Raw genomic sequence first — 21,142 nt, 5'->3', positions numbered from 1 at the left:
TAAACTTATTTTTGTATATCAATATTTTACTTTTTATAAATTACCTAATGTTTGTACTATATATATTATTACTATCATTTTATAACATTTATTAGTTATAAGAACATGAAACTGTCAAATATGAATACAATAAAAGGTTATGGTCAAACGGATAAACGAGCTAAACTAGAATACGGCATCAACAATGCTTGTGAAATTAATCATATCACCTATCTATGCATTAAGGACTGTTTCTTTTGAGAGTAGGAAATCAGTCGAAACAAAAGTCAGTATATTTCTGTATGGCTCACGGTTAAACATAGTCTCGCCCACACCGCTCACGCGCCGACACAGTCGCTTCAAGATTGCCCAGTTTCATCTGCCTTCTCAGCGCCTTTACACGCACCAGGTCAGTGCATATATTATTTTGACAAAATCATCATAAATTAATATACGCTGTGTTTGCGAATTCCAAATATACGCACCAATTTACTGCTGTGCGACGTTCAATCGTAATATTATCAAGTGATTGTTTTGTTTACAATACTGGTCATATCTAATTTTTAATTGTATTAAAACTTATTTCTTCCGAAAGTGCTTACAAATTCGAGTAACCGTGTATTTCAGTCTCACCGAATATCATTCGCAGAGTGCATATTACAATACTCATGACCGAACAAAAACCGGGTTTCGTAACTAAAAATATCCCCATATCGAATGTTTGCGATATCTATTTTGGAATTTGTTCCACTCTTCGTCCACGTCGGTGCTCTAGAAGAATCATCCATCAGGTGTAAATGATCGATGCGCATGTGAAAAACAACGTCCCTTTCATAATATGAAAAATTAAAATTCCTCATCTATTTAAATTTTAAATACTGCTTATAAAATATTCGTTCAATAAAAAATATCTCAAGCAAAACTACATCGTTGCTCTTACGTCAAACATTTCATTTATTTATCGCGCGCATCTTTTATCTTAACTGGATTACGTCAAAATGTGTTTATATCGTTTTTTGTCTTATGTTATATATAAACATGAACGTTTTTCCTGTGTGTTTATTATGTTATTATTAGCACGTGATTAACGAGTTAGCATTAACGACTGAAACAGGATATTACGTGACTCTGAAAGCTTCTGTTTCGTAGTTTCCAATGATGATCCCGTATTGTTGCCAATACGGCTTTTACGATAGTCATAAACATTTTCATCTTATGTAGGAATGCAGGCAACTATTATTTTATCTAAATTATTTCAAATGTACGAGTTCATTTGCATTATCTTTACGACATATGGTACGTTTTTTTAATTAATATTTGACCTAAATCTGAAAACTTTTTCTGCTTTATATTAAAAACTTTTAGCTGACTTCGATTTTGACAATGAATAAAAAGGAGTATTATTAATTTTACAAATATATCATGAATATGTATCATCCATTAGATTTTTTAATTTTATTTTCTTTTATCAGCACCCAAACAAGTTGACAAGGCTAATGGGTACCAAAAATAAAAATAATTAATAATAATAAATAAATAATAAAACTAAATATGGAAATTATTTTTTTTATAATATTTATTTAATTTTATATAGTTTAATTAAAATTTTATATTATTGGAAAAAAATGCATACATATTTTATATCGTTCATTTAATAATGGTTATTAATTAAAAAAAAAACCTTAAACGTTTAGTCATAATTTTTAATTTAATTTAAAAAATCAGATCTATGTATAGAAAATTCTGTTATATATATATGGGTTAATTATGCAAGCATAAATATCTATTATTCATGGCTTATATTGATGTGTTATCTGGTAATAATACATTTAGTTCAGCCAGTTGACCTTTGCAACTAGTCCTCCTTTGTGTTACTGCGTTTAAGTTTTATATAGCCATAGCTATATAAAACTACGCGCTATACATAAATACTCAAAAAAGTTAAGTACACAATATTTTTTAAATGCTGTTAATGTTTGTGTTCGGGCAAGAAAACAATTCCACTCTGATTAAATCTCCTTATTCGGAATGTGAAACGGGATTGTATTTCACAATGGCATAGTCAAAAAACCAATCCTTTTCGTTAAATTAAGTGAAACTCAAAACTACCCGGAATTTAATCTTAGCGAAATTGAAATGCCAAGCAATTGAAATAGAAGCACGCCGCATGCAGAAATAAAATCATAACAGGTAGATAGAAAAACAACCGATCGCATAAAGCTGTCTTTTCATTTAAAGTTGAATAATGGTTTTAGAATTTATAGTATTCATATTATTTTTACAATAACTTTGCTTGAAATTGATCAATAGCGATATTTTAGGTATTTGTTTTACCAATTAAGATATTTATGATAAAGTTAAATATAAAACAAAAAACGTATTTCATTTTCCATAACGTATTCTATTGCATACGTTCGATTATATATATTTATATATTTACTTTTCTTTTAAAAAAGTAATTTACTTAATTGGAAAAGTTAAATATTTAAGCTTCTCGAAAATTTAACAACTTCAAATTGTCGCGTTTTTGAGTACAAAGCCTTCCATAACAAAACTAATATTAGCGAGAAAACCAAAAGCCGGGATATAAAATGAGCCGCGTCTCATTTGAATGGCTAAACACTCTCACAGACGCACTTACGTTATTAATCTGAGCGCCTTTGACGCAAAACCAAATTTGAATCGTAAGTCTTAATATCCATTTGGGATCGTTGTGCTAATTAACAGCTGGATAAAATTATACCTAGTACATCCGTATATTATATTAAGTAGTTAGTAAATCAAGGCATAAAAATTCAAATCTTAATCTTAAATATTCGTTTCACTCTTTCTTCAAGAGATATAAATGAAAAAGTTCGTCCAAAACTAACCATGGCTCAGTGGAGAGAATATGAATCAATATTAAAAAAATGGGAACAAATCTGAGCAAGAGCTCTAACATGCTATCATGGATAGTTTGTAATATGCACGGCGGTAAATAAAAATATCAAAATAATACCAATAGACGGATGAAATTCTGCACTTGTTTGGATGTTATTCACCAACCTATAGTAGTAGAGTAGCGGTGGAAAGGGAAAATTATAGGATTATTAGTATACTGTTTTAAGGGACAGGTAATTCATCTATCATTATCTATCATTCCGCAATAGGTTTTTTTTTCTCCATCCTTTCACACGGAAATTACGATTGCAGTGGCAGTGAGTTGTTTACAGGCTTTTTCATTTACACTTGAATATAACATAAGGATGGACATAATGATTATTTATTTCGACATTGAAATCCTTTCACCGTGATTTTAAAAGCTTATAGAAATAAAACGTACTCTCAATTTACTAATAAAAGATTAATTCAAACATACATTAAAGCGTGTTTTCTTTGTAATTCACAGAAAAAAATCTACTATGAGTCGCGTAGGCAGAGGAAGACGCACTCGCGTCTATGATTGCAACTATGACAAAGGAGAGAGCTACTACCGCCCAGTTTTAGATCGCCTCGACGGTAAAGTGCCACTTGCTAGAGAACCCGATAAGGAGAAGATCAGGTCAGATGTTGAAAACCGCATCCGAAGTGCGCTTGATGATGTTGAATCAGTAAAAGACGATTTGTTTGATTCAAGAGGTGCTCGCGCAACAAGAGGAAAGCCTCTATCCTCTGCTTTCGAAGATGACGACTTGACTGACGACGTAAGACATGCTTATTTAATTATCTTAATATAGTTCTAGGTTTTTGCAGTAGCGATTTTACATCGATTTTAATTAATTACAACAGTGCCAAGTACAACAGTACAAGTTACTTAAATCACCATGAATTTATTGCAGCATGTACCATGCTTTTCTGAAGATTGGCATATCTTAGAATTTTTTTCGACACAGCGATTTATTTATAATATTTTGTCACCGACCATAATATAACTGTGAGCAAATTCCATTTGCAAGACCAAGCTGCTTAGTGACATAAATATAGTGATGAAAAGAATACTGTCGTTATTTTATATCAAAGGTCAAGTCATTAAAATCTATAGTTATTATAGACAAATAACCGTCTAGGTACAAAGCATGGTATAAAATGTACTTTCGTTGAAATAAAACTCATAACATAGTTATGAAGCAAGATGAATTTTGTAATATATCGCGTATTGTGTTTCGAACATAATTTCAGCGAGGGCCGCATGTGACGTTGCTCAAAAGCGTTTTATACAATATGTTTGATCCTTTGCGCTACACGTCCTTAACTCGTTCAAACTCGTAACGTCCAGTATTTTATCTATTGCATTCTAACTTATGGACGGATAAAAGGAATGTGCTCAAAGGTATTTCATATTCTTCATCCGAGAATAATTTTACTACTAAATTTCTACCTTAGCGACAAAAATGTGTGTATAAGGTTAAATCGATCTAGTATTGTTAAAATAATTTTGTCTTTTTATTCTTAAATTTAAATTAACATTCAAGTAATTTTATAGTACTTATGTATTTTTTTTTATATTTTACATGTAAAATGCTTAACCAAATATTATGTGTATCTTCATAATATATATTTTATACTTTTAGCAAAATATATGGAAAAGTTGTTTATATTGAAGAAGCTTTCAGCAAAAGCGTTACATATATTTTCAAACAAAAAAAATAATCTCTTGAAAATAGGAACATATTCGTAACGTAAGGGTTTGTAGATTTCTTTGAAAAACTGTTATTAGTTAATGTTCAAAAATCAATTCTTATATCGACATGGAATTTTTTTTATACATTTAAATATATATTTTTTATCATCTTGTACAATTCACTTGTTATTTTCACGAATACGCTTCAACGGTTTGGAATCCTCGGTATGAAAATATGGACAAAATCAATTACCAATTATCAAGTCTGAAAAAATTTTCCTTGCTTTGTAATAGAAAGATTGAATGGCATCAAAAATGTTTAAAAAAGTACTAGCCGTTCCGGCTTTGCACAGTTGTATAATGGTCTACTTAAAACTCTTTTATCGTAATACGTAAAATTACGACCCTGCTGATTTACGCAGCGCACCAATAAAGCTCCGATATACAGATACAGACGACATACTTTGTCTTATATTATGTATAATAGTGATTACACAATAACGTTGATTAGAATTATCTTTTCTCCAAAATCGACTTTAATTTTTAATAGTTTATTTAAACATTAACCAAAAAAAATATTTTAGGAAATAGTTTCATTGTTACTTGTTGGAAGCAAACTAAACTTTATTCATAATTTTATGTTTTCAATACTATTATCAATCTACTCATATTTTTCATACTGATTTTAAAATATTCAAAAATATGTAAATACTTTTTGATTTATATCAAAAATTAAAATATATTTAAAACAAACAACATAATTTAGTATATTATATATATTTTTTTAAATTATAATAATTTGGAAATAAAGTAAAAGACATTTTGGAATGTTTATAATTTACGTTTCATACAAAACTTCGTTCCGTTTGATTGATTTTAATGCATCCAATTTCTTTGGCAGTCATTGTGGAAATAAATTACAGCTTTATTCAAATTAACAAATCATATATTGACACCTTCGAAAATGTTGTTTAATTTTGCAGGAAGTCAGTACCGCAAGGTCTCGAATAAAAACCAAATGTCAACTCATTGAAGTGAACCGACAAATCGCTGCGTAATTAAAATAATATCCAGACGTTAACATATAAAACATATATTTATCGCTTGTTAATATTTTCCAACTAAAAGAGCAATCGTCGCATACGTTTCTTTAAAAGGTTAAATAAAGCTTTTACATGATTACCGCTTTTAGCAGACGCACGAAAGCGTGGGCAACAGGTATTACTTTCAAATATTAAGTGAATTTTTCCAACGCAATAAGGAAGCTGTCTGGCGGGTATTTTACTATGATAAAAATTCTCTATAAGACTATAACAGTTTAATGTCTTTAAAGGAAATTTTAAAACTCTATTTTCATCTTGATATTATTTATGGTTAAGGAATGTTATACTTGCTTCATTTATTACGGCGCACTGAATAACCTAACTAATTTCGATATGTGTAACTGCTTCAAACGTTTGCTCTTCCTTTGAGATGAACGATGCAAAACTTATTCTATTACGCTGTTTGCCAGGTAAATAATAATTTGCTTTTCGATTTTTTTCTAGTTACATACAATCAAAATTGGGTGTGTTGTAAGAATAGTACAGTAACGGTACAGTAACAGCCTGTTAATGTCCCACTGCTGGGCTAAGGCCTCCTCTCCCTTTTGAGGAGAAGGTTGTGGAGCTTATTCCACCACGCTGCCTCAATGTGGGTTGGTAGAATACACATGTGGCAGAATTTCAATGAAATTAGACACATGCAGGTTTCCTCACGATGATTTCCTTCACCGTTAAGCACGAGATGAATTATAATAACAAATTAAGCACATGAAAATACAGTGGTGCTTGCCCGGGCTTGAACCCACGATCATCGGATAAGATTCACGCATTCTAACCACTGGGCCATCTCGGCTAAGTAAGAATAGTAATTAAATTAAAAATAATTTTCAAAATAGAATCTCTTTTTGATAACAGCAATATTCAATTTTATTTGCGAAATCAAACAATTTTTTGTATACTATTTTAAATCTTAATTAAGTATCATTACACGTGCCTCGCATAAGTTTAATTGGGCGTATAAGTATATGATACTTGATTAATTTCGATTGCATTCGTTACTCATAGCCGTGTAGGTGTCAGATAAACTAATATTATATTCGATTTTGGCATCATTCGTCTGGTCAAATATTTACATATCGAATCACATCTATTTTTAATAAATACAATGGTATACGCATGAATTCATTTCTATTTGTGTGTAACAGTTATTAAAAAAAACATGTGCTGCTTAAAATGTAAGACAATTATTGTGACACAATGAGTATTTAAATAGTTTTAATATTTATATTGTTTGGAAAGAAAAATATTATGTTATTGTTACAGAATTATGCTATTAGAATATATCAATAATGACGTACAACGGATTAAATTAATTCGATGCATATGTCGATCATGTCATGATCATCAAAATCTCTCTGACGTATATAATATAATAAATAAATCTCGGAATCCAGATTTTTCATCTGTACGAGAACCTTTACCGCAAATGCAACATTAACACTGAAGTAAATAATACGTTGAAATTAAGGTGCAAATAATATATAATACTACGAGTTACAGAGATGTTTCAGTTTAATTTTATTATTTAAACAGTTATATCATTTTATTAATGATTTTTTATTTACCTAGAGATAATGAGAAATAGTATTATTTATATATACATTACTTTTATTCATAACTAAATTCACGCCGCGATTTTAAATTTCATGGGTTTAAATTTTTTTTGCACGGAGCCTAATCCTTTTTCTTAAAAAAAAGTAGCCTGTTACAACTTATCAAATCAGCTACCTGAAAATGAAAGATCTGTTAAAATCGTTCTTGCCTTTTCGGAGATTAGTGGGAACAACCAGTTAGGCAGTTATTTTGATATTTTAAACACTTCAATTTTATCCAAATGACCTTAAGATTGACTAATGACCTTATGGTCTATGGATATTTTCTGATAAAATTAATCAACCAAACGTAGTTATGTCGGACTTTTTTGTAGAATAATTTTTTTGCGATACATTGTTGAATTTTTAAGAATTGTTCATAAATTTCTGAGATTATCTCCTACAAATAAGCGCATTATATTATAGTAGACCAAGCAATATTGTAGATAACGCTTTGAATGTTTGCTTCTTTTGCTTATTCATTCTGTAATATTGAAATAAACAAGAATATAATTAACATTTGTAAATAGAAATCTAATACTGTGTAAACAGTATCGTGAAGACGAAAGACGCATTCAACGCGATGCATAATATCTTCAGGGCTTAACTAATTACTAGAACGCAATCACGTCTCTATTTCTGTATCCAATTATAATGAAATTCAAGTAAATTCTTGTCTTGTAGAATATAAGAGGTCTTTTCATAATAAAAATATTTGTATTATTATTTTTCAGCTTAATATTTCAAACTTTTAAGTTCGCACTCCGGTATATCGTGCTAGACAACCGGTAGGATGTCTTTTTACAAAAAAGGCTTTTATACCCATTTTCTCGTTAATCAATGCTAGATAGAGCAACATATATATATTATATGTTGTTTATTCGTTCGCGAAGACATTTGACACATGGTGAACGGGTAGATAGGTAGGCAAGGCAATGTCTGCCAAGTTTGTCTTGTATATACGGATAATTATAAATACTTATTTTGAAATACTAACTTAAATTAAACTTGAGCTAATATATATAAATATTTTTTTTATAACGCTTTGTTTCCAATTGTCAAATCAAAATATTAAAACAGCACTTCGTGTTTTTAGTATAATATAAAAAAGAGAATATACTGCCTATAATTGCCGACATAGTAAATCAAAGGGCTTTGATCCAGGTTGCCATATTTTGTTTTTTTTTTATCATTAATCAATACAATGTCGATTAACTCTAATTTGTTAACACATATCGTTGCTCGGGAAATGAATGAGGAAAACGGTCGATTTTATTTGTATTTAAAATCCCATTTTGTTGTGGACCTGGTTCAGGACTGCCCACGCTTCCATCGGTTTCGCTTTGACGTGGAAACCAGAATCGAAGTTAAGTTGTCCATAGAACTTCATAAGTACATGAAATTTATCAAAAAGAACAAAACCTTACTATGCAAAGCGCATCCTACGCACAGAAGTCGAAATACATAACATGCATTGTCTGTAACTATTCATATTAACAAGCGCAGACAGTTTAGAGTCAGTCCAGGTAGAGACTGCTCTACCTGGACTGACTGTGGCCCTCGTTATGGGTTACCATACTAAAAAACTAGAAATATGCTTCTGCATCACCAACAAATCTAAAAGTGAGTTAGTGGCAACTGACCTAGTGGTTTTATACAAAGGCAGCGCTTCCAGAACAGTCTTGATGCGCAAAACTTACGATACATTGGGCAAAATAGAAATCACTGACCAACGCTATAAAATAGTGCGACTACGAAATAAAACAATCGCACTCATATTTCATTCATCGGACAACAAGCCAAAGAGACGGCGATTCACAGAGGGACCAAACAAAGATCTGTAATACATAATTTTAAAAATAACTTTAGTGTCCTTGAAAAGGCATTATCTGGAGCACAAAAAAGGAAACAGAAAAATCTGGAGGGTGCAGTAAGAATGGTTGATGTTGTCCTAAAGAAACTGGATTGTTGCCTGAAGAAAAGCCCACATCCATCCAAAAACAATAGGACAAAAGCTGATATGGGACTAGTCGATCCACCAAATCTCATTGACAATTAACTAAAAATTGAAAATTAACAAACGCATTCATAAAGTTACAAGCACTCACCCAAACAACTAATGTAGTAAATGTAAGGAAGTATAAAAGTATCCTACAGTAATGCCACAAATGCAATGAAGCGTTACATTAAGTAAGACTCTAAGAATCTGACGTCTCCGCGTGTAATATCACCATGGCCCAGACATAATAGGACATGCTGCAGGTCACTACATTGTCAAGTGGCGTCGTGGATATTGATGAAAATGCGACAAAGCGAAACGACTCGCAAACGTTTAAAACCCCTCCCGACGACCCAATAGTCGGAAAAGGAATGACTCAAGAGTGAAGGTACGGCATAGGTACGGAGTCACGCTCGTGATCGGTGTGACTAGCGAGTATATGGTAATCGTGCGTACAATAAATGTGGGTGCATTAAAGCTGTCTGGAAGAGACTGCTTCGCCGATTTTATAAATTTTATAATTTCCAAGATTTTATACTAAAAATAGATCCTTAGACAACAAAGGCACTTTCTAAAAAGCGAATGAACTGCTATTTCATTGCAAAACACAATAAATGTATATCAAATAATAAATAATTAATAACTTGTATATCGTTATTTGCAATAGCGGTAAAGTCAAATCAAGTCAAGTACAAACAACTGCAACAAACAGCAACCTGAAGACTGCCTTTGATTAGTAAAAACCCGTGACGCTTTTTTTTTTTAAATGTAAAGTAATAATTAAAATGAACGATGAAACAAATAGACCCCTATTAACATTTGACGAAAGAATCATTGACCGGATCGATGATTCATCCAGAGTGAATCCAGGCACAGAAAAAAATGGAAACAAAATTCTGATATTTTTTGTCCCATTCACAGTTCAGTTAAAAGGTGAAACTATTCAATATAAAAATGATACCGTGTAAATACCGTCCTAGTTTTTAGTACTTTTTGTGTCCTAGTTTTTGCGCAATTTCTGTTGGTTTTATTCATTGCCCTTTTTTATTTAGTGCCTTATCGATTATTCTAGTGCGTGATCTACAGTGTTAAAAAATTTGTGTTCCTATCCCACCCTTTTTTCACGCAGTGGAAACCTTCAAAAGGTACCCTTTTTACCGGGTAATATGGGATTCTTACCACTAAAATCAGTATGGCCTACTATCACTAAAACTATTATGGCCCTCCTCGGCACGGATCAGAGAGGCTGTGGGATCGTTTTGATAAACGTATCGCTTGTGGCTCAGCGGTGCTCTCCTAAGGGGTCCTATCCCTCCCTCTAACATATTAAATATTCACTCAATGATTATTTTTTGTGAGACATCTATTTGCGCGTCTTGGGGTAAGATCGTATATCGTGACGGCAATTGGCACTTATACCGTCTCTACCGCCACTCTTTATTTCCTTGTGCGAAGCGCAATATATTTATTTATATATTATATTAAAAAGAGAAATGTATTTCATCTTACTAACGAAATTCATTGTTTTATTTATTGAATGGATTTATTTAATTATAAATTCATAAAATAAATGTTCGAGAAAGTGTGCGGGTATAGTTGGAATTTCATTCGTTAACGACCAACTATCAGAAATCTAAAATGACAATGAGTGACCACTTGATACTTCGTTTATTATTTATATTTTATAATATGATTTCGAATAGTTTACTTCCAATAGCCACTTTACCCCCTCTTGGATTATATTTCGAAAAAACATATATATGTACGTGTGTTTATATTATATTGAAGTCATATTACGAATTTCTTTTAAGTTAAGCATTTAGAGTAAGAAAAAGTCGTGCTTTCATACTAATTATCGCCCTTTCACCTTACTCAAAGTAATTACACAAGGTCATCAACATAGAACCATTGGAATTCTCCCGAGGGTATCCTCTCTTAATACAAAGAGTAATAAGTTACACTCAATATAAATATGATACGTTAGCAAAATACGAAGAGATAATAATGAAGCCAGGATTAAAGATTTATAGCCGCAAGCGAAGGAAGGTGCGTTCAACGTTATACGTAAACAAGCACCTTTGAAAACTATTCTTTTTTATTTGAAACAATAAAAAATAGAACTGCCTCTAGATTTAAAAAAAGTCGTTCTTTACTACTAGTACTACTTACAATTCGTGCACGCTCTGTCACGTTGATAGCAAACCAATATCATTTTTTTTTCATTTCCTTTACCGATTGGACAGAATGTTATTGTATTTAGTATCAATCGATATCATATCAACAATTAAATTTTAAATCGTCCTTAGATTGTTTATATTCTAAAAAAATGGGATGGAACTTTGTATATCGAAAATGACAATTATCGAGCGAAGCCTAAGGGGGACAAAATAAAACTGTTTATGTCTATGGATGGACCTTTAAAAATTGTACCTCTCTTTCTAATAAAGATCTATATAATCACTAAGATAATGTACAATCATAAATCTCTAAGATAATGGAGTAAAATTACGAACAATAACGTACACTAAGCAATAATTTTTTTTTTATAGTACAGGTAGGTGGACTTGCATTTGAGCCACCCGATGATAAGTAGTCAACAACGCCCATAGACATAGGCATTGTAAGAAATGATAACCACCGCCTACATCACCAACGGACCACCATCCCATTCTGATCGCGCGCGAATTATATTAATCGATAGACAGATTTTCAATCTGTGGTCTTTTATCAGAATTTAACTGTCACTCCACTATTAAAAATCCGATATATGTACATGTATACCTGTACTATTTCACTCATGAGATTATTCAATTTGCCTGCCACAAACTAAAACAAAACATCTATTGGCGCGCCTCCGCACTAAGATCGAAACGTACGCCAACACGGCTAACGAAATGACGTTCTCTTATACCGCCATGCCTCTGACGCCGTTCTCGAATCCCTTGTGTGTGTGTGTGTGTGTGTGTGTGTGTGTGTTGCACGTATAAGATATAGTTCATTGTTAAATGTTATTATAATAATTATTATAAAAACATATAGTTTTATGAACTCCATATTTATTTGTTGGTTTCTTTAATATTTTAATAATAATTCGATGTCTATAATTTTTTATGTCTCATCAGCCGAGCGTCCCGTAACCGAAAATAAATAATTCAAGTCACTGCATACTAAAAATATACACCTTCTTAGTACCGCTAACGTGGGATCAAATCTAATATTCTGTATACCTGTTCGTTGTCTCAAACCGGAACATTAGTAGCAGTACATTGTGGTGGTTGATGGTAAAATAACAGATAATCGATACAACCAAAATAGCTTGTTCCACGAGTATATTACGGTTACCATTAAAGGAAATTTATAAACATATATACGTTATATTAACTCTAAGTGTCGACGCAAACAATCATTAACATCACATAAATAATTACTTACTTAATTGTTCCTAATGTCTAACTTTTAAAATTTACAGCGAAGTAAATAAATGAAAATCAACTACATTGTAACGTCGACTCATCTTTCGCCGACCTCTGTTGTGCTTGCATCTAAGTTTGAGATTCACGTGTTAATGTATAACCACTGGGCTATTTCGGCTATTATAATGAGGGTAAAATAAGAATATTAGTATTTCCATGACAACAAATATTTAATAAATAAAATATACCTTAACAACAATTAATGAGACCTTAATAAAACCAATAAAAGCTGTTATTGAAAGAAAAGACAGTTTGAAGTTCCTGTTGGTCGTTTCGATTAAGTGATTAACTATTAGCTTCAGCTTATAATAAAAACAATACATTAATTAACTAGACATAACGATTGCCATATCGATATATGACATCGATGAAATTATTTATGCTAAAGACACGCGGCCATTCGCCTGCGGCGTACACGTTGCACGTTAGGTAAGGTACGGAGCAAATTATATTAATTTGTCCATGTTATTTGTAATAGCGACCGGATTTTCAAATAATTAATATAATATTAGTATTATAATTTTAGCAATTAAATAAATAATCGTGTCATTATTTATAAAAGTACTGGTATTAATTTAAAAAGCATTTAATTATATTATATATTGAAAACTCCTTTCATTATTTTCATCTTCGGGTTTAAGTCTCGCTAGATTTATTATAAGCTAACTATGCTTACAATTATCTATAACATACAATATAAATTAAGAGACGACACTTGGATGATGTGACAAAAAGGATATAATAAGGGTATAATCAAATCCTATAAAACCCTGACAGCACATATCAATAGACGAATTCATTTTTAGACTAAACAAAGAACACGCAAAGAAATGTATCAATTTATATTACGAATTTGTGTGAACCCATTTTTCAACAGTTACATTTTCTCCAATTAAAATTTAATTATATATAGGGTATATATATTATAAGCGCTGGTCATGCATATCGCCATGTCAGGCTTTGATCGCAGCATCGATTCCTGCTACATTAGAACCGAACGGTTTATGCAGAGATGATGAAGCAACATTAGTAGCTCAAATACTCAAACACCGCAAATATTCACTTTTATCCAACGAATATAAATTTGCGGAGCTGGCTTTTGAAACATTGGGTCCATGGTCGTCTGATAATAAAACAATTATCTCTCTAAGAAACTGGTTCACACATATGGTGACCCAAGAGCTGGCGCTTATTAAGCCCAAAGGCTGTGTCTAGTGGCGCAGAGAGGCAATAACGCCAGTGTCTTGGGTACAATGCCAAAGGACAATCTTTTAGACACCGTGTTTTTTCTATAAATTTGTAATGCGTAGTGTGTTTTTGTTTTACTTATAGAATAAATTAATAAATATTTCTAAATATTTAATAAGATTAAAAAAGATATAGTAAATAAATAATTGAATATTCATAATTACAAAACGATATACCGTCGCACGGCGTTTTATGTTTTAAAAAAATAAATACCTGATTATAGCCGAATGAAAGCCATTCAAATTTTATTCATTCTGAATATATTGTATGAAGATTAAAGATTATTTTACATATAATATAAATACAAGTGTATATCATTAGTATACACTAACAATATATCAGAACTGAAATTAATATCAAATACCATAAAGGTTCTTAGAACGTATACGTACATATTTTACATAATATACTTCTGTAAAATGTTACTATTAATATAAATTTTTATTTAAATGTACATGTTTTAGTTAAAAGTCTATTCTTTCTATTGAGCGCGATTTCGATTTTCATACAAACAAATATATCACGCGAATGTACAAAAGTCAGTTATAAAGCTCTATTGTATGAGGCTTGCAAGTAAACTTTTTCATTGTAAACTAACGAGTCCATATAGGAATTATTTACAATCGCATTACACACGGCAGTATGGTGTCAAGGGATTGTAACGTCATAGTTAGGACCTCATTTTAACATTATGAAATATCATGCGATAAAATGATTTTGTATTTACATTGACATAAGTGTAGGGCACACGGAATCATTACCATTTTAATCAACAACTTTATCAAAAGGATCTGTGTCAAAGCGTTACGTTCTATTGTCGTCCATCGAAACTGACGAATTTCACTATTTATTATTTCCACTGCTCTGCATACTCATATGAGGTTGATGGCATTTGTATAGCTTCATTTACATCGAACTATCCTGGTCCGGTATGACCACCGCATACTGATACTTCACCGCAGACAGCGGCAAATTGCGGCAGTATCGCTCATTAACAAATGCCAATCAATTACCAATGTTCGTTCGTATTATCGACCAAATATGAAATACCATTCGATTTACTTCTAATAATGAAAAATATATCAGCATAAAAAAACAAAGTTACGAGTATTAAAATCACTCGAGAAACTTAAGCGATTGATTGCATCTTCTATTCTAATCAACATAATCGTTAAGCGAAATGTATTAATGAAATGGGAGTATCTAATATTTGCAACTAGCAGCTTTCTTTTTATAAAATATTTATTCTTAAGAAAACAGGTTTCCATTTTAATACGATATTTATAATTATAGGATGTTTATTATTCAAAATCAATAATAATCAAGTTATAGTTAACTATATCCTTAAGGTAAAAGAGGAAATCGGTTCAATTAGATCGAGATAAGCGAAAGGCAAAGTTTTTTTTATCTTTAACGAAATATTTAAGAAAACTGATATAGTAAAAGTACTCGTGTAAGACAAATAATTCAATTTGAGTAATTGTAAAAGTGACAGATCTACTTTTTTCATCAAGAATAATTGTAATACCATTTTTACTATAAATAACTGATGAGTGAAATATTCATCCTTGTATTATATAAACGTTATTAATTTATATTTTTATATATGTATGAATAACATCGGTTATTATTTAAATAGTTTCGTAATATGACAAAAAAAATTGAATCCTTTTTACGAGTAGAGAAAAACATTCACTTCATTCAACATGTACTTCATTAAAAATACATTAAAACATTAATGTAATTTTTTCTTGTCCGGTATTCGCCAGTTTTATTTCAGCTCTGAAAGGTTATCGCTTGAGGAATGAGTAATTATTTTCTCATTTGTTTAATGTTAATATTCCGTAAGGCTTTTCGATAAATATTGGTAAAAAAAGTATCGGTATGTATATTTAAATATGAAACTATAATTATTATAACTAAATTAATGAGTATTATAAATTTCGGGTATGAAGTATCTTAGATATAATCTCTTTTTCCAATTATAATATAATTATTGTAAGTTAGCTAATTTTCGCACAATAACTGTAAAAATAGTTATGTTAAAATTTAAATATATGTATATAGCTATGCTATGTCCAATGGAGATTGCACCAGGAACTCCCAGCAAATAACTTCTCTTTTTTTTAAATGAAATACATAATCACTTGCAGTTAGCCTATGGAATTTCTAACCATGATCTCACACTATTAACATATTTAAAATCCGACTCTTTTTTTTTCGACTCAAGGCGCATTATTTATTTTTGTTAATACCAGTTGTTTTATTAACCGTCGCACTTTATCGCTATTTATTATTAATTCGATTTAGCTTTTTTGTGGTGTGTTTGTGATTGTCAGGACAAACTTTGTATGAACAAAAATTTATGAAAAATCTGCGGGAAATGTCAAAAATTTAAACGGTATTTTTATAAGAAAAAAATTGATTGACGTATTGATATTGAGTTAAATATAAATAATTAAATATAAAATGAGGCACAATTTTAGAGTTTTGCTGGTGCGTGCTTACGTAACGGTCAAAAGAAAAAAAATGTAAGTTTTGAATGAAGTGATTCCATTATGTTTTCATTATATTTCCTAGGTTAACAAAATATAACATAGTATTATTAGTAGTGTGCTGCAAGGATTATTTTGGTGTCTTTGGAAAAATTTCACCAATAAGGCTAATAATAAAATTAAAAATTATAAATATATATAAAATAAATAATTATAATAAAATAAGTAAAGAATCGGTCGCTGTATGCGCAACTCAAGAGAAAAACATGATTGTCGAGTCAATGAGACTGATGAAGAGTGTTGACAGCATTTGGAGGCAAATCGTATAAGAATTTTCGAAAGCGCGTTCAACTATAACTCCGGACAACGGATACAGTAAAGTTCGCCTTACTTATTTAGAGATAACGTACATTTGGAACATTGACAAAACAGACAGCCAAATTTATCTATTCGATATGAACCTTTGGCTTTCATATACGACCAACAATTGATTAAAACGCGGACGTATCGGTTGAATTCGGAAGCGTTTGTCAATACTACAATGCTTTGAGATTTCAACATTAACCACAAGAATTATCTTGCATGAGAGGAAAGATCAAACAAGAGCCAGAAGCTACAAGCATTTCTGCAGCAAGCAAGCTTTTTGGCCAAAAAGCCAAGAAGAAAGGATGATTTATTTTTTTGATCACGAAATGAAGTAAATTAACCGGTACCTAGCAATATTGTTAATACTTTATAACCGAGTCACTCTCTTGTGAACTAACTTTAATTTTTTTTTATTAGAAAAATTGCATCTCAAATATCATAGCATTTAAATTTCGATAAATAGTTCTACCCCTCAGAGTGGGAAAATACCTTTAAAAATTCAATATTAATTTACAGTTCAAGAAACAAATGAAAAGGTCAGCACGATGAATTTTTATATTATTGAAATGCCGCAGACTGTTTCATCAGTTCATCGTTGACATGTATGTCAAAATCGAGATGAAGCGTCTGACTTATATACGCTTAAATCAGCAAAAATTGCGATCAGGAGAATACATCTATCTGCATGATGTAGATGGTAATGCAATCAATGTCTACCAACTTACCATTTTGCCTGCAACGTACGTAGGAAGTCCGAGGCACATGTAGAAATACAATGACCTATGTTCGCCAATACCTTCAACCAAACTTTTTTATCACTTTCACTAGCACTGAAAATGGATCGAAATCACGCAGCTGTTACTAAATCATCCAGTGATCGTCACGAAATTACAGCACGAGTATTCAAATAGAAACTCAATGCACTCAAGAAATTTATTGTATGTATCATGTATTTTGAGACGTGCGATGCTGGCTATACTTTGTGGAGTGGCAGAAAGGAGGGCTGCATCATGTGAATATTTTCCCTTAGATGAAGGATATATGAATAAGAACAGTTGAAATTGACACCATAATTTACGCAAAAATTTCCGATTTCAGAATAGCTCCAGAGTTGTGCGAAGTTGTGAGAATAAATATGATTCATGGACCATGTGGGAATCACAACCGAGAATCATCGTTTATGATCGAAAATAAATACTCCAAACGTTATCCGAGTGCTTTGTTGCCTGATTACACTCTGAACAGAAGATAACGGCAGAACGATAACGTTGAAAATCAAAATAATACGTACGTTATAGTTGATAATAGCTGGATTGTTCCATATTCGCCGCCGATTTATAAAAAAAACAAAGCGAAGATATAAATCAATCATAATTAATCAAGGAAGATATGTTAGCAGCAAAAATGCAATGAAAGAAAAAAATATCGTTCATCACCAAGCGTTGCGATGATCACATTACTATATTATTGTAAATGTTTTTAATATGGGTGCTCGGCAACATTATCTCAATATTACATGCTAATTAAAATTATCTACTATCTTTCTATATGTTTTTATTTCACATCTAATTTTATTTATTTTTGTATAGATAGAGAACAACGACTATTTAATGTATACCTTATTTAAGAAAATCAACGCATACCGAATCAAATTTATTTATCATCGATTCAGTTTGTTTCAGCATTTACTTACTGACTTGGGGCATCAGTGAAGCCATTGTGCTAAGACATACTTAAAATGACTTTGTCTACATTTCTCTCTAATTGTCACTCTTAATTTTACCCTTCTGTCTTTTTGAAAAATATTTTTGAAAAGATGAACTTCGGATTCTAGGTGGCTCAAAAATTGCTGTAACTTTGATGGTGGCATCTTTTGTATTGTATTATTAAGAGGACCGTGGTGACAAGCAATTATTGCACTCCTTAGACAAGAAAGTTCATATAAGTCAAAAGATTACGCTTCCTTTTCTTAAGGACATCTAAATTTTAATTAATGTATACATTTTTATCTTTCAGATCACAGAGTCATTGAAACGTTTACGCGCTGGTAAGAAGACTTCCAGATTTTCCGATGATATTGACTTCGAAAATAGTGTTGCTAGTATTGAGAACCGAATGAAAATCTCCGATAAGATTCTAGAAAGCGTTGGTATCGGTCAGAGTGATGTAAGCAATGCGCGACGGGCTTTGAAAGAAAACGAGGAACGCACAGAAAAACGTATTGCGCGCCGAATAAATGAGGAGAATTCTTTGACAAAATGGAGCGCGGTTAAAGATTTTGACGATGAAAGTGCTGCAGTTCAGCGAGCGAAAGCAACGAGAGCTCGTCTGACTGACTTAGAAGACGAAATGACAGAATTAAGCGAGAGAACTGCAGCAAGAGAGAAACGTGCTGCAAGACTCAAAGCTCTCGTAGCTGATACAGATACGTCTGATACGACAGTCTCATCTTCGAAGATAAGCATCCGTGCTGAACGAGAAAAGAAGCAAGTCACTTTCTAAGAAACAATTAAATTTATCGTAAACGTCCGATACTCTTTTAAGTAGAGGTAATTTTGGGCATAGGCGGAATTGCTAAACTGTGTATTCCTTTGCATTTGAACATGTAATACGTTCTAATCGATATTTCTCTTATATATTTCTTGCACAGAATAAAGCTTTGTATTTCCCTGGTTTTATTTAAGTCTAAAATGAATAAAACTTTGAAAAATTACTTCATTGTGTCTATTTATAACTATAACATTTCATTAAAACTTAAAAGCTATAAATACAATTTTAAATTAAGCAGCCGATATTTTTGTAAAGTGGTTTTTTGATTCACTATATCATGAACATTTCAGATTAATCACTGAAATATATATAACTTAAACATAGGATAAACAATAGGATAATATTTATTATAGCTTAAGCACGAATTTAATTAATCAGATCGAACCGGAGAGATTTACTGGACCAGGCTAAGGCCCACCAGCGGCTGTAACGCCTCAGATGATGATGATGATGACGAATTTAATTCGTAAATGGTTTTTTTTACACTTACTATATTTTATTAGACGTTAAAATATATTTGCACATATATGGTTTTTAAAATTGATATTTAAAAAAAATTATATTTAATTCATTTGATACGAGATACGTTCATTTACTCACCATTTGAAAATCTTAGTATTCTTTTTAACATTCACAAACATAATAAGAGATTAATTCAGTGATACCAATATATGAACGTATACATCCAAACATCATACATAGTATAGGAAGCAGGTTAATTTCTTTTGGGATTCCGCATTCCACGTTATGATTGGGATCTAACATATGAGAGTCGGAGGTCACAGTATAATGTATTGGATAATTCAGATATATTAGCTAACTGCAACTGTATACATAGTAAAATAATCATATCAATTTCCATCTATAATATATAATGAAAAGATTTGAAGTGCAAATATATCCGTATCACCAAAAAAGCATCAAGTTGAGATTATTAACTAGGGAATTATAAAGAATGGAATAAATAGATTAAAAGTGATATTTAAATAGTGGAATGTGTAATTGAGTACAATTATATTCCTACGTAAGCTTAGATTGATTTTTTTTATATGATGATGATGATAATTGATTAGAAATTTGAGTAAGGCAATATCAGATAATAATAATAATTTTATTTTATATATAAGTTTATTATTTTAAATTTAAAACTTTCCAGATAACTTTAATGGGGGGGGGGGATTAGTCTGAAGGAGCTGACTTCTGACGTACAGGTAACACCAGTTCAGGAGACAGCGCTACTTTTTACAATATGTTTGTAATGGATAACAATAAAGTATTATTATTATATTATTATTACATGTTCAGGTTATAAGGCCAATAACGCATAACGAATGATAAAAATACCAAAACGCATTATGTTTTTTTATTAGTTCGATTGATGTATTTGTTCTAACATATACAATACATTCGACAATTTAAGCTTCTGTGCAGCTACAAAAATATGCATACTATTTAAAAGTTTATTTAAACCGAATGAAAGCTCTGGGTTAAAACTAGTATGTTCTTTATCATAAAAGCTTATGTTGATTGAACTAGCCATGGTACAATTAGTTAATTATGCAATTCAATACAATAATTAATTATAGTTTATGTCTCGGTTGTTTGTGTATACAATAATTATGTTATGTATCTACCCATAGGTACTCGTAAATTTTAGAAGTGGACTCGCGAGAAGGCCTTTTTTAATACCACATTCAATAAGTCGAATATACGCTATAAATATGCTGAATTTATTTA

The 21,142-nt window shown here is 31.2% G+C and overlaps 1 protein-coding gene across 1 annotated transcript; it reads left to right on the top strand.

Moving 5' to 3' along the window:
- Positions 1-250: 250 nt before the first annotated feature.
- On the top strand, positions 251-19,568 carry LOC126780300 (uncharacterized). The gene is made up of 3 exons (XM_050504647.1): positions 251-388; positions 3,368-3,662; positions 18,872-19,568. The coding sequence occupies exons 2-3, from the start codon at positions 3,381-3,383 to the stop codon at positions 19,355-19,357; spliced, it is 768 nt and encodes a 255-aa protein (XP_050360604.1). The 5' UTR covers positions 251-388; positions 3,368-3,380; the 3' UTR covers positions 19,358-19,568.
- The last annotated feature ends 1,574 nt before the right edge of the window (positions 19,569-21,142 follow it).

The sequence above is a fragment of the Nymphalis io genome, chromosome Z (assembly GCF_905147045.1).
Source record: "Nymphalis io chromosome Z, ilAglIoxx1.1, whole genome shotgun sequence".
In the NCBI taxonomy this organism is placed as follows: Eukaryota; Metazoa; Arthropoda; class Insecta; order Lepidoptera; family Nymphalidae; genus Nymphalis; species Nymphalis io.
Note: the sequence above shows the minus strand (reverse complement) of the source record. Positions and strands in the feature narration are given on the sequence as shown.

Coding starts and splice junctions, on each gene's coding strand:
- LOC126780300 (XM_050504647.1), top strand. CDS start 3,381: ATGAGTCGCGTAGGCAGAGGAAGACGCACTCGCGTCTATGATTGCAAC. Junction 3,663..18,871: donor ATGACGACTTGACTGACGAC/GTAAGACATGCT, acceptor TTTATCTTTCAG/ATCACAGAGTCATTGAAACG.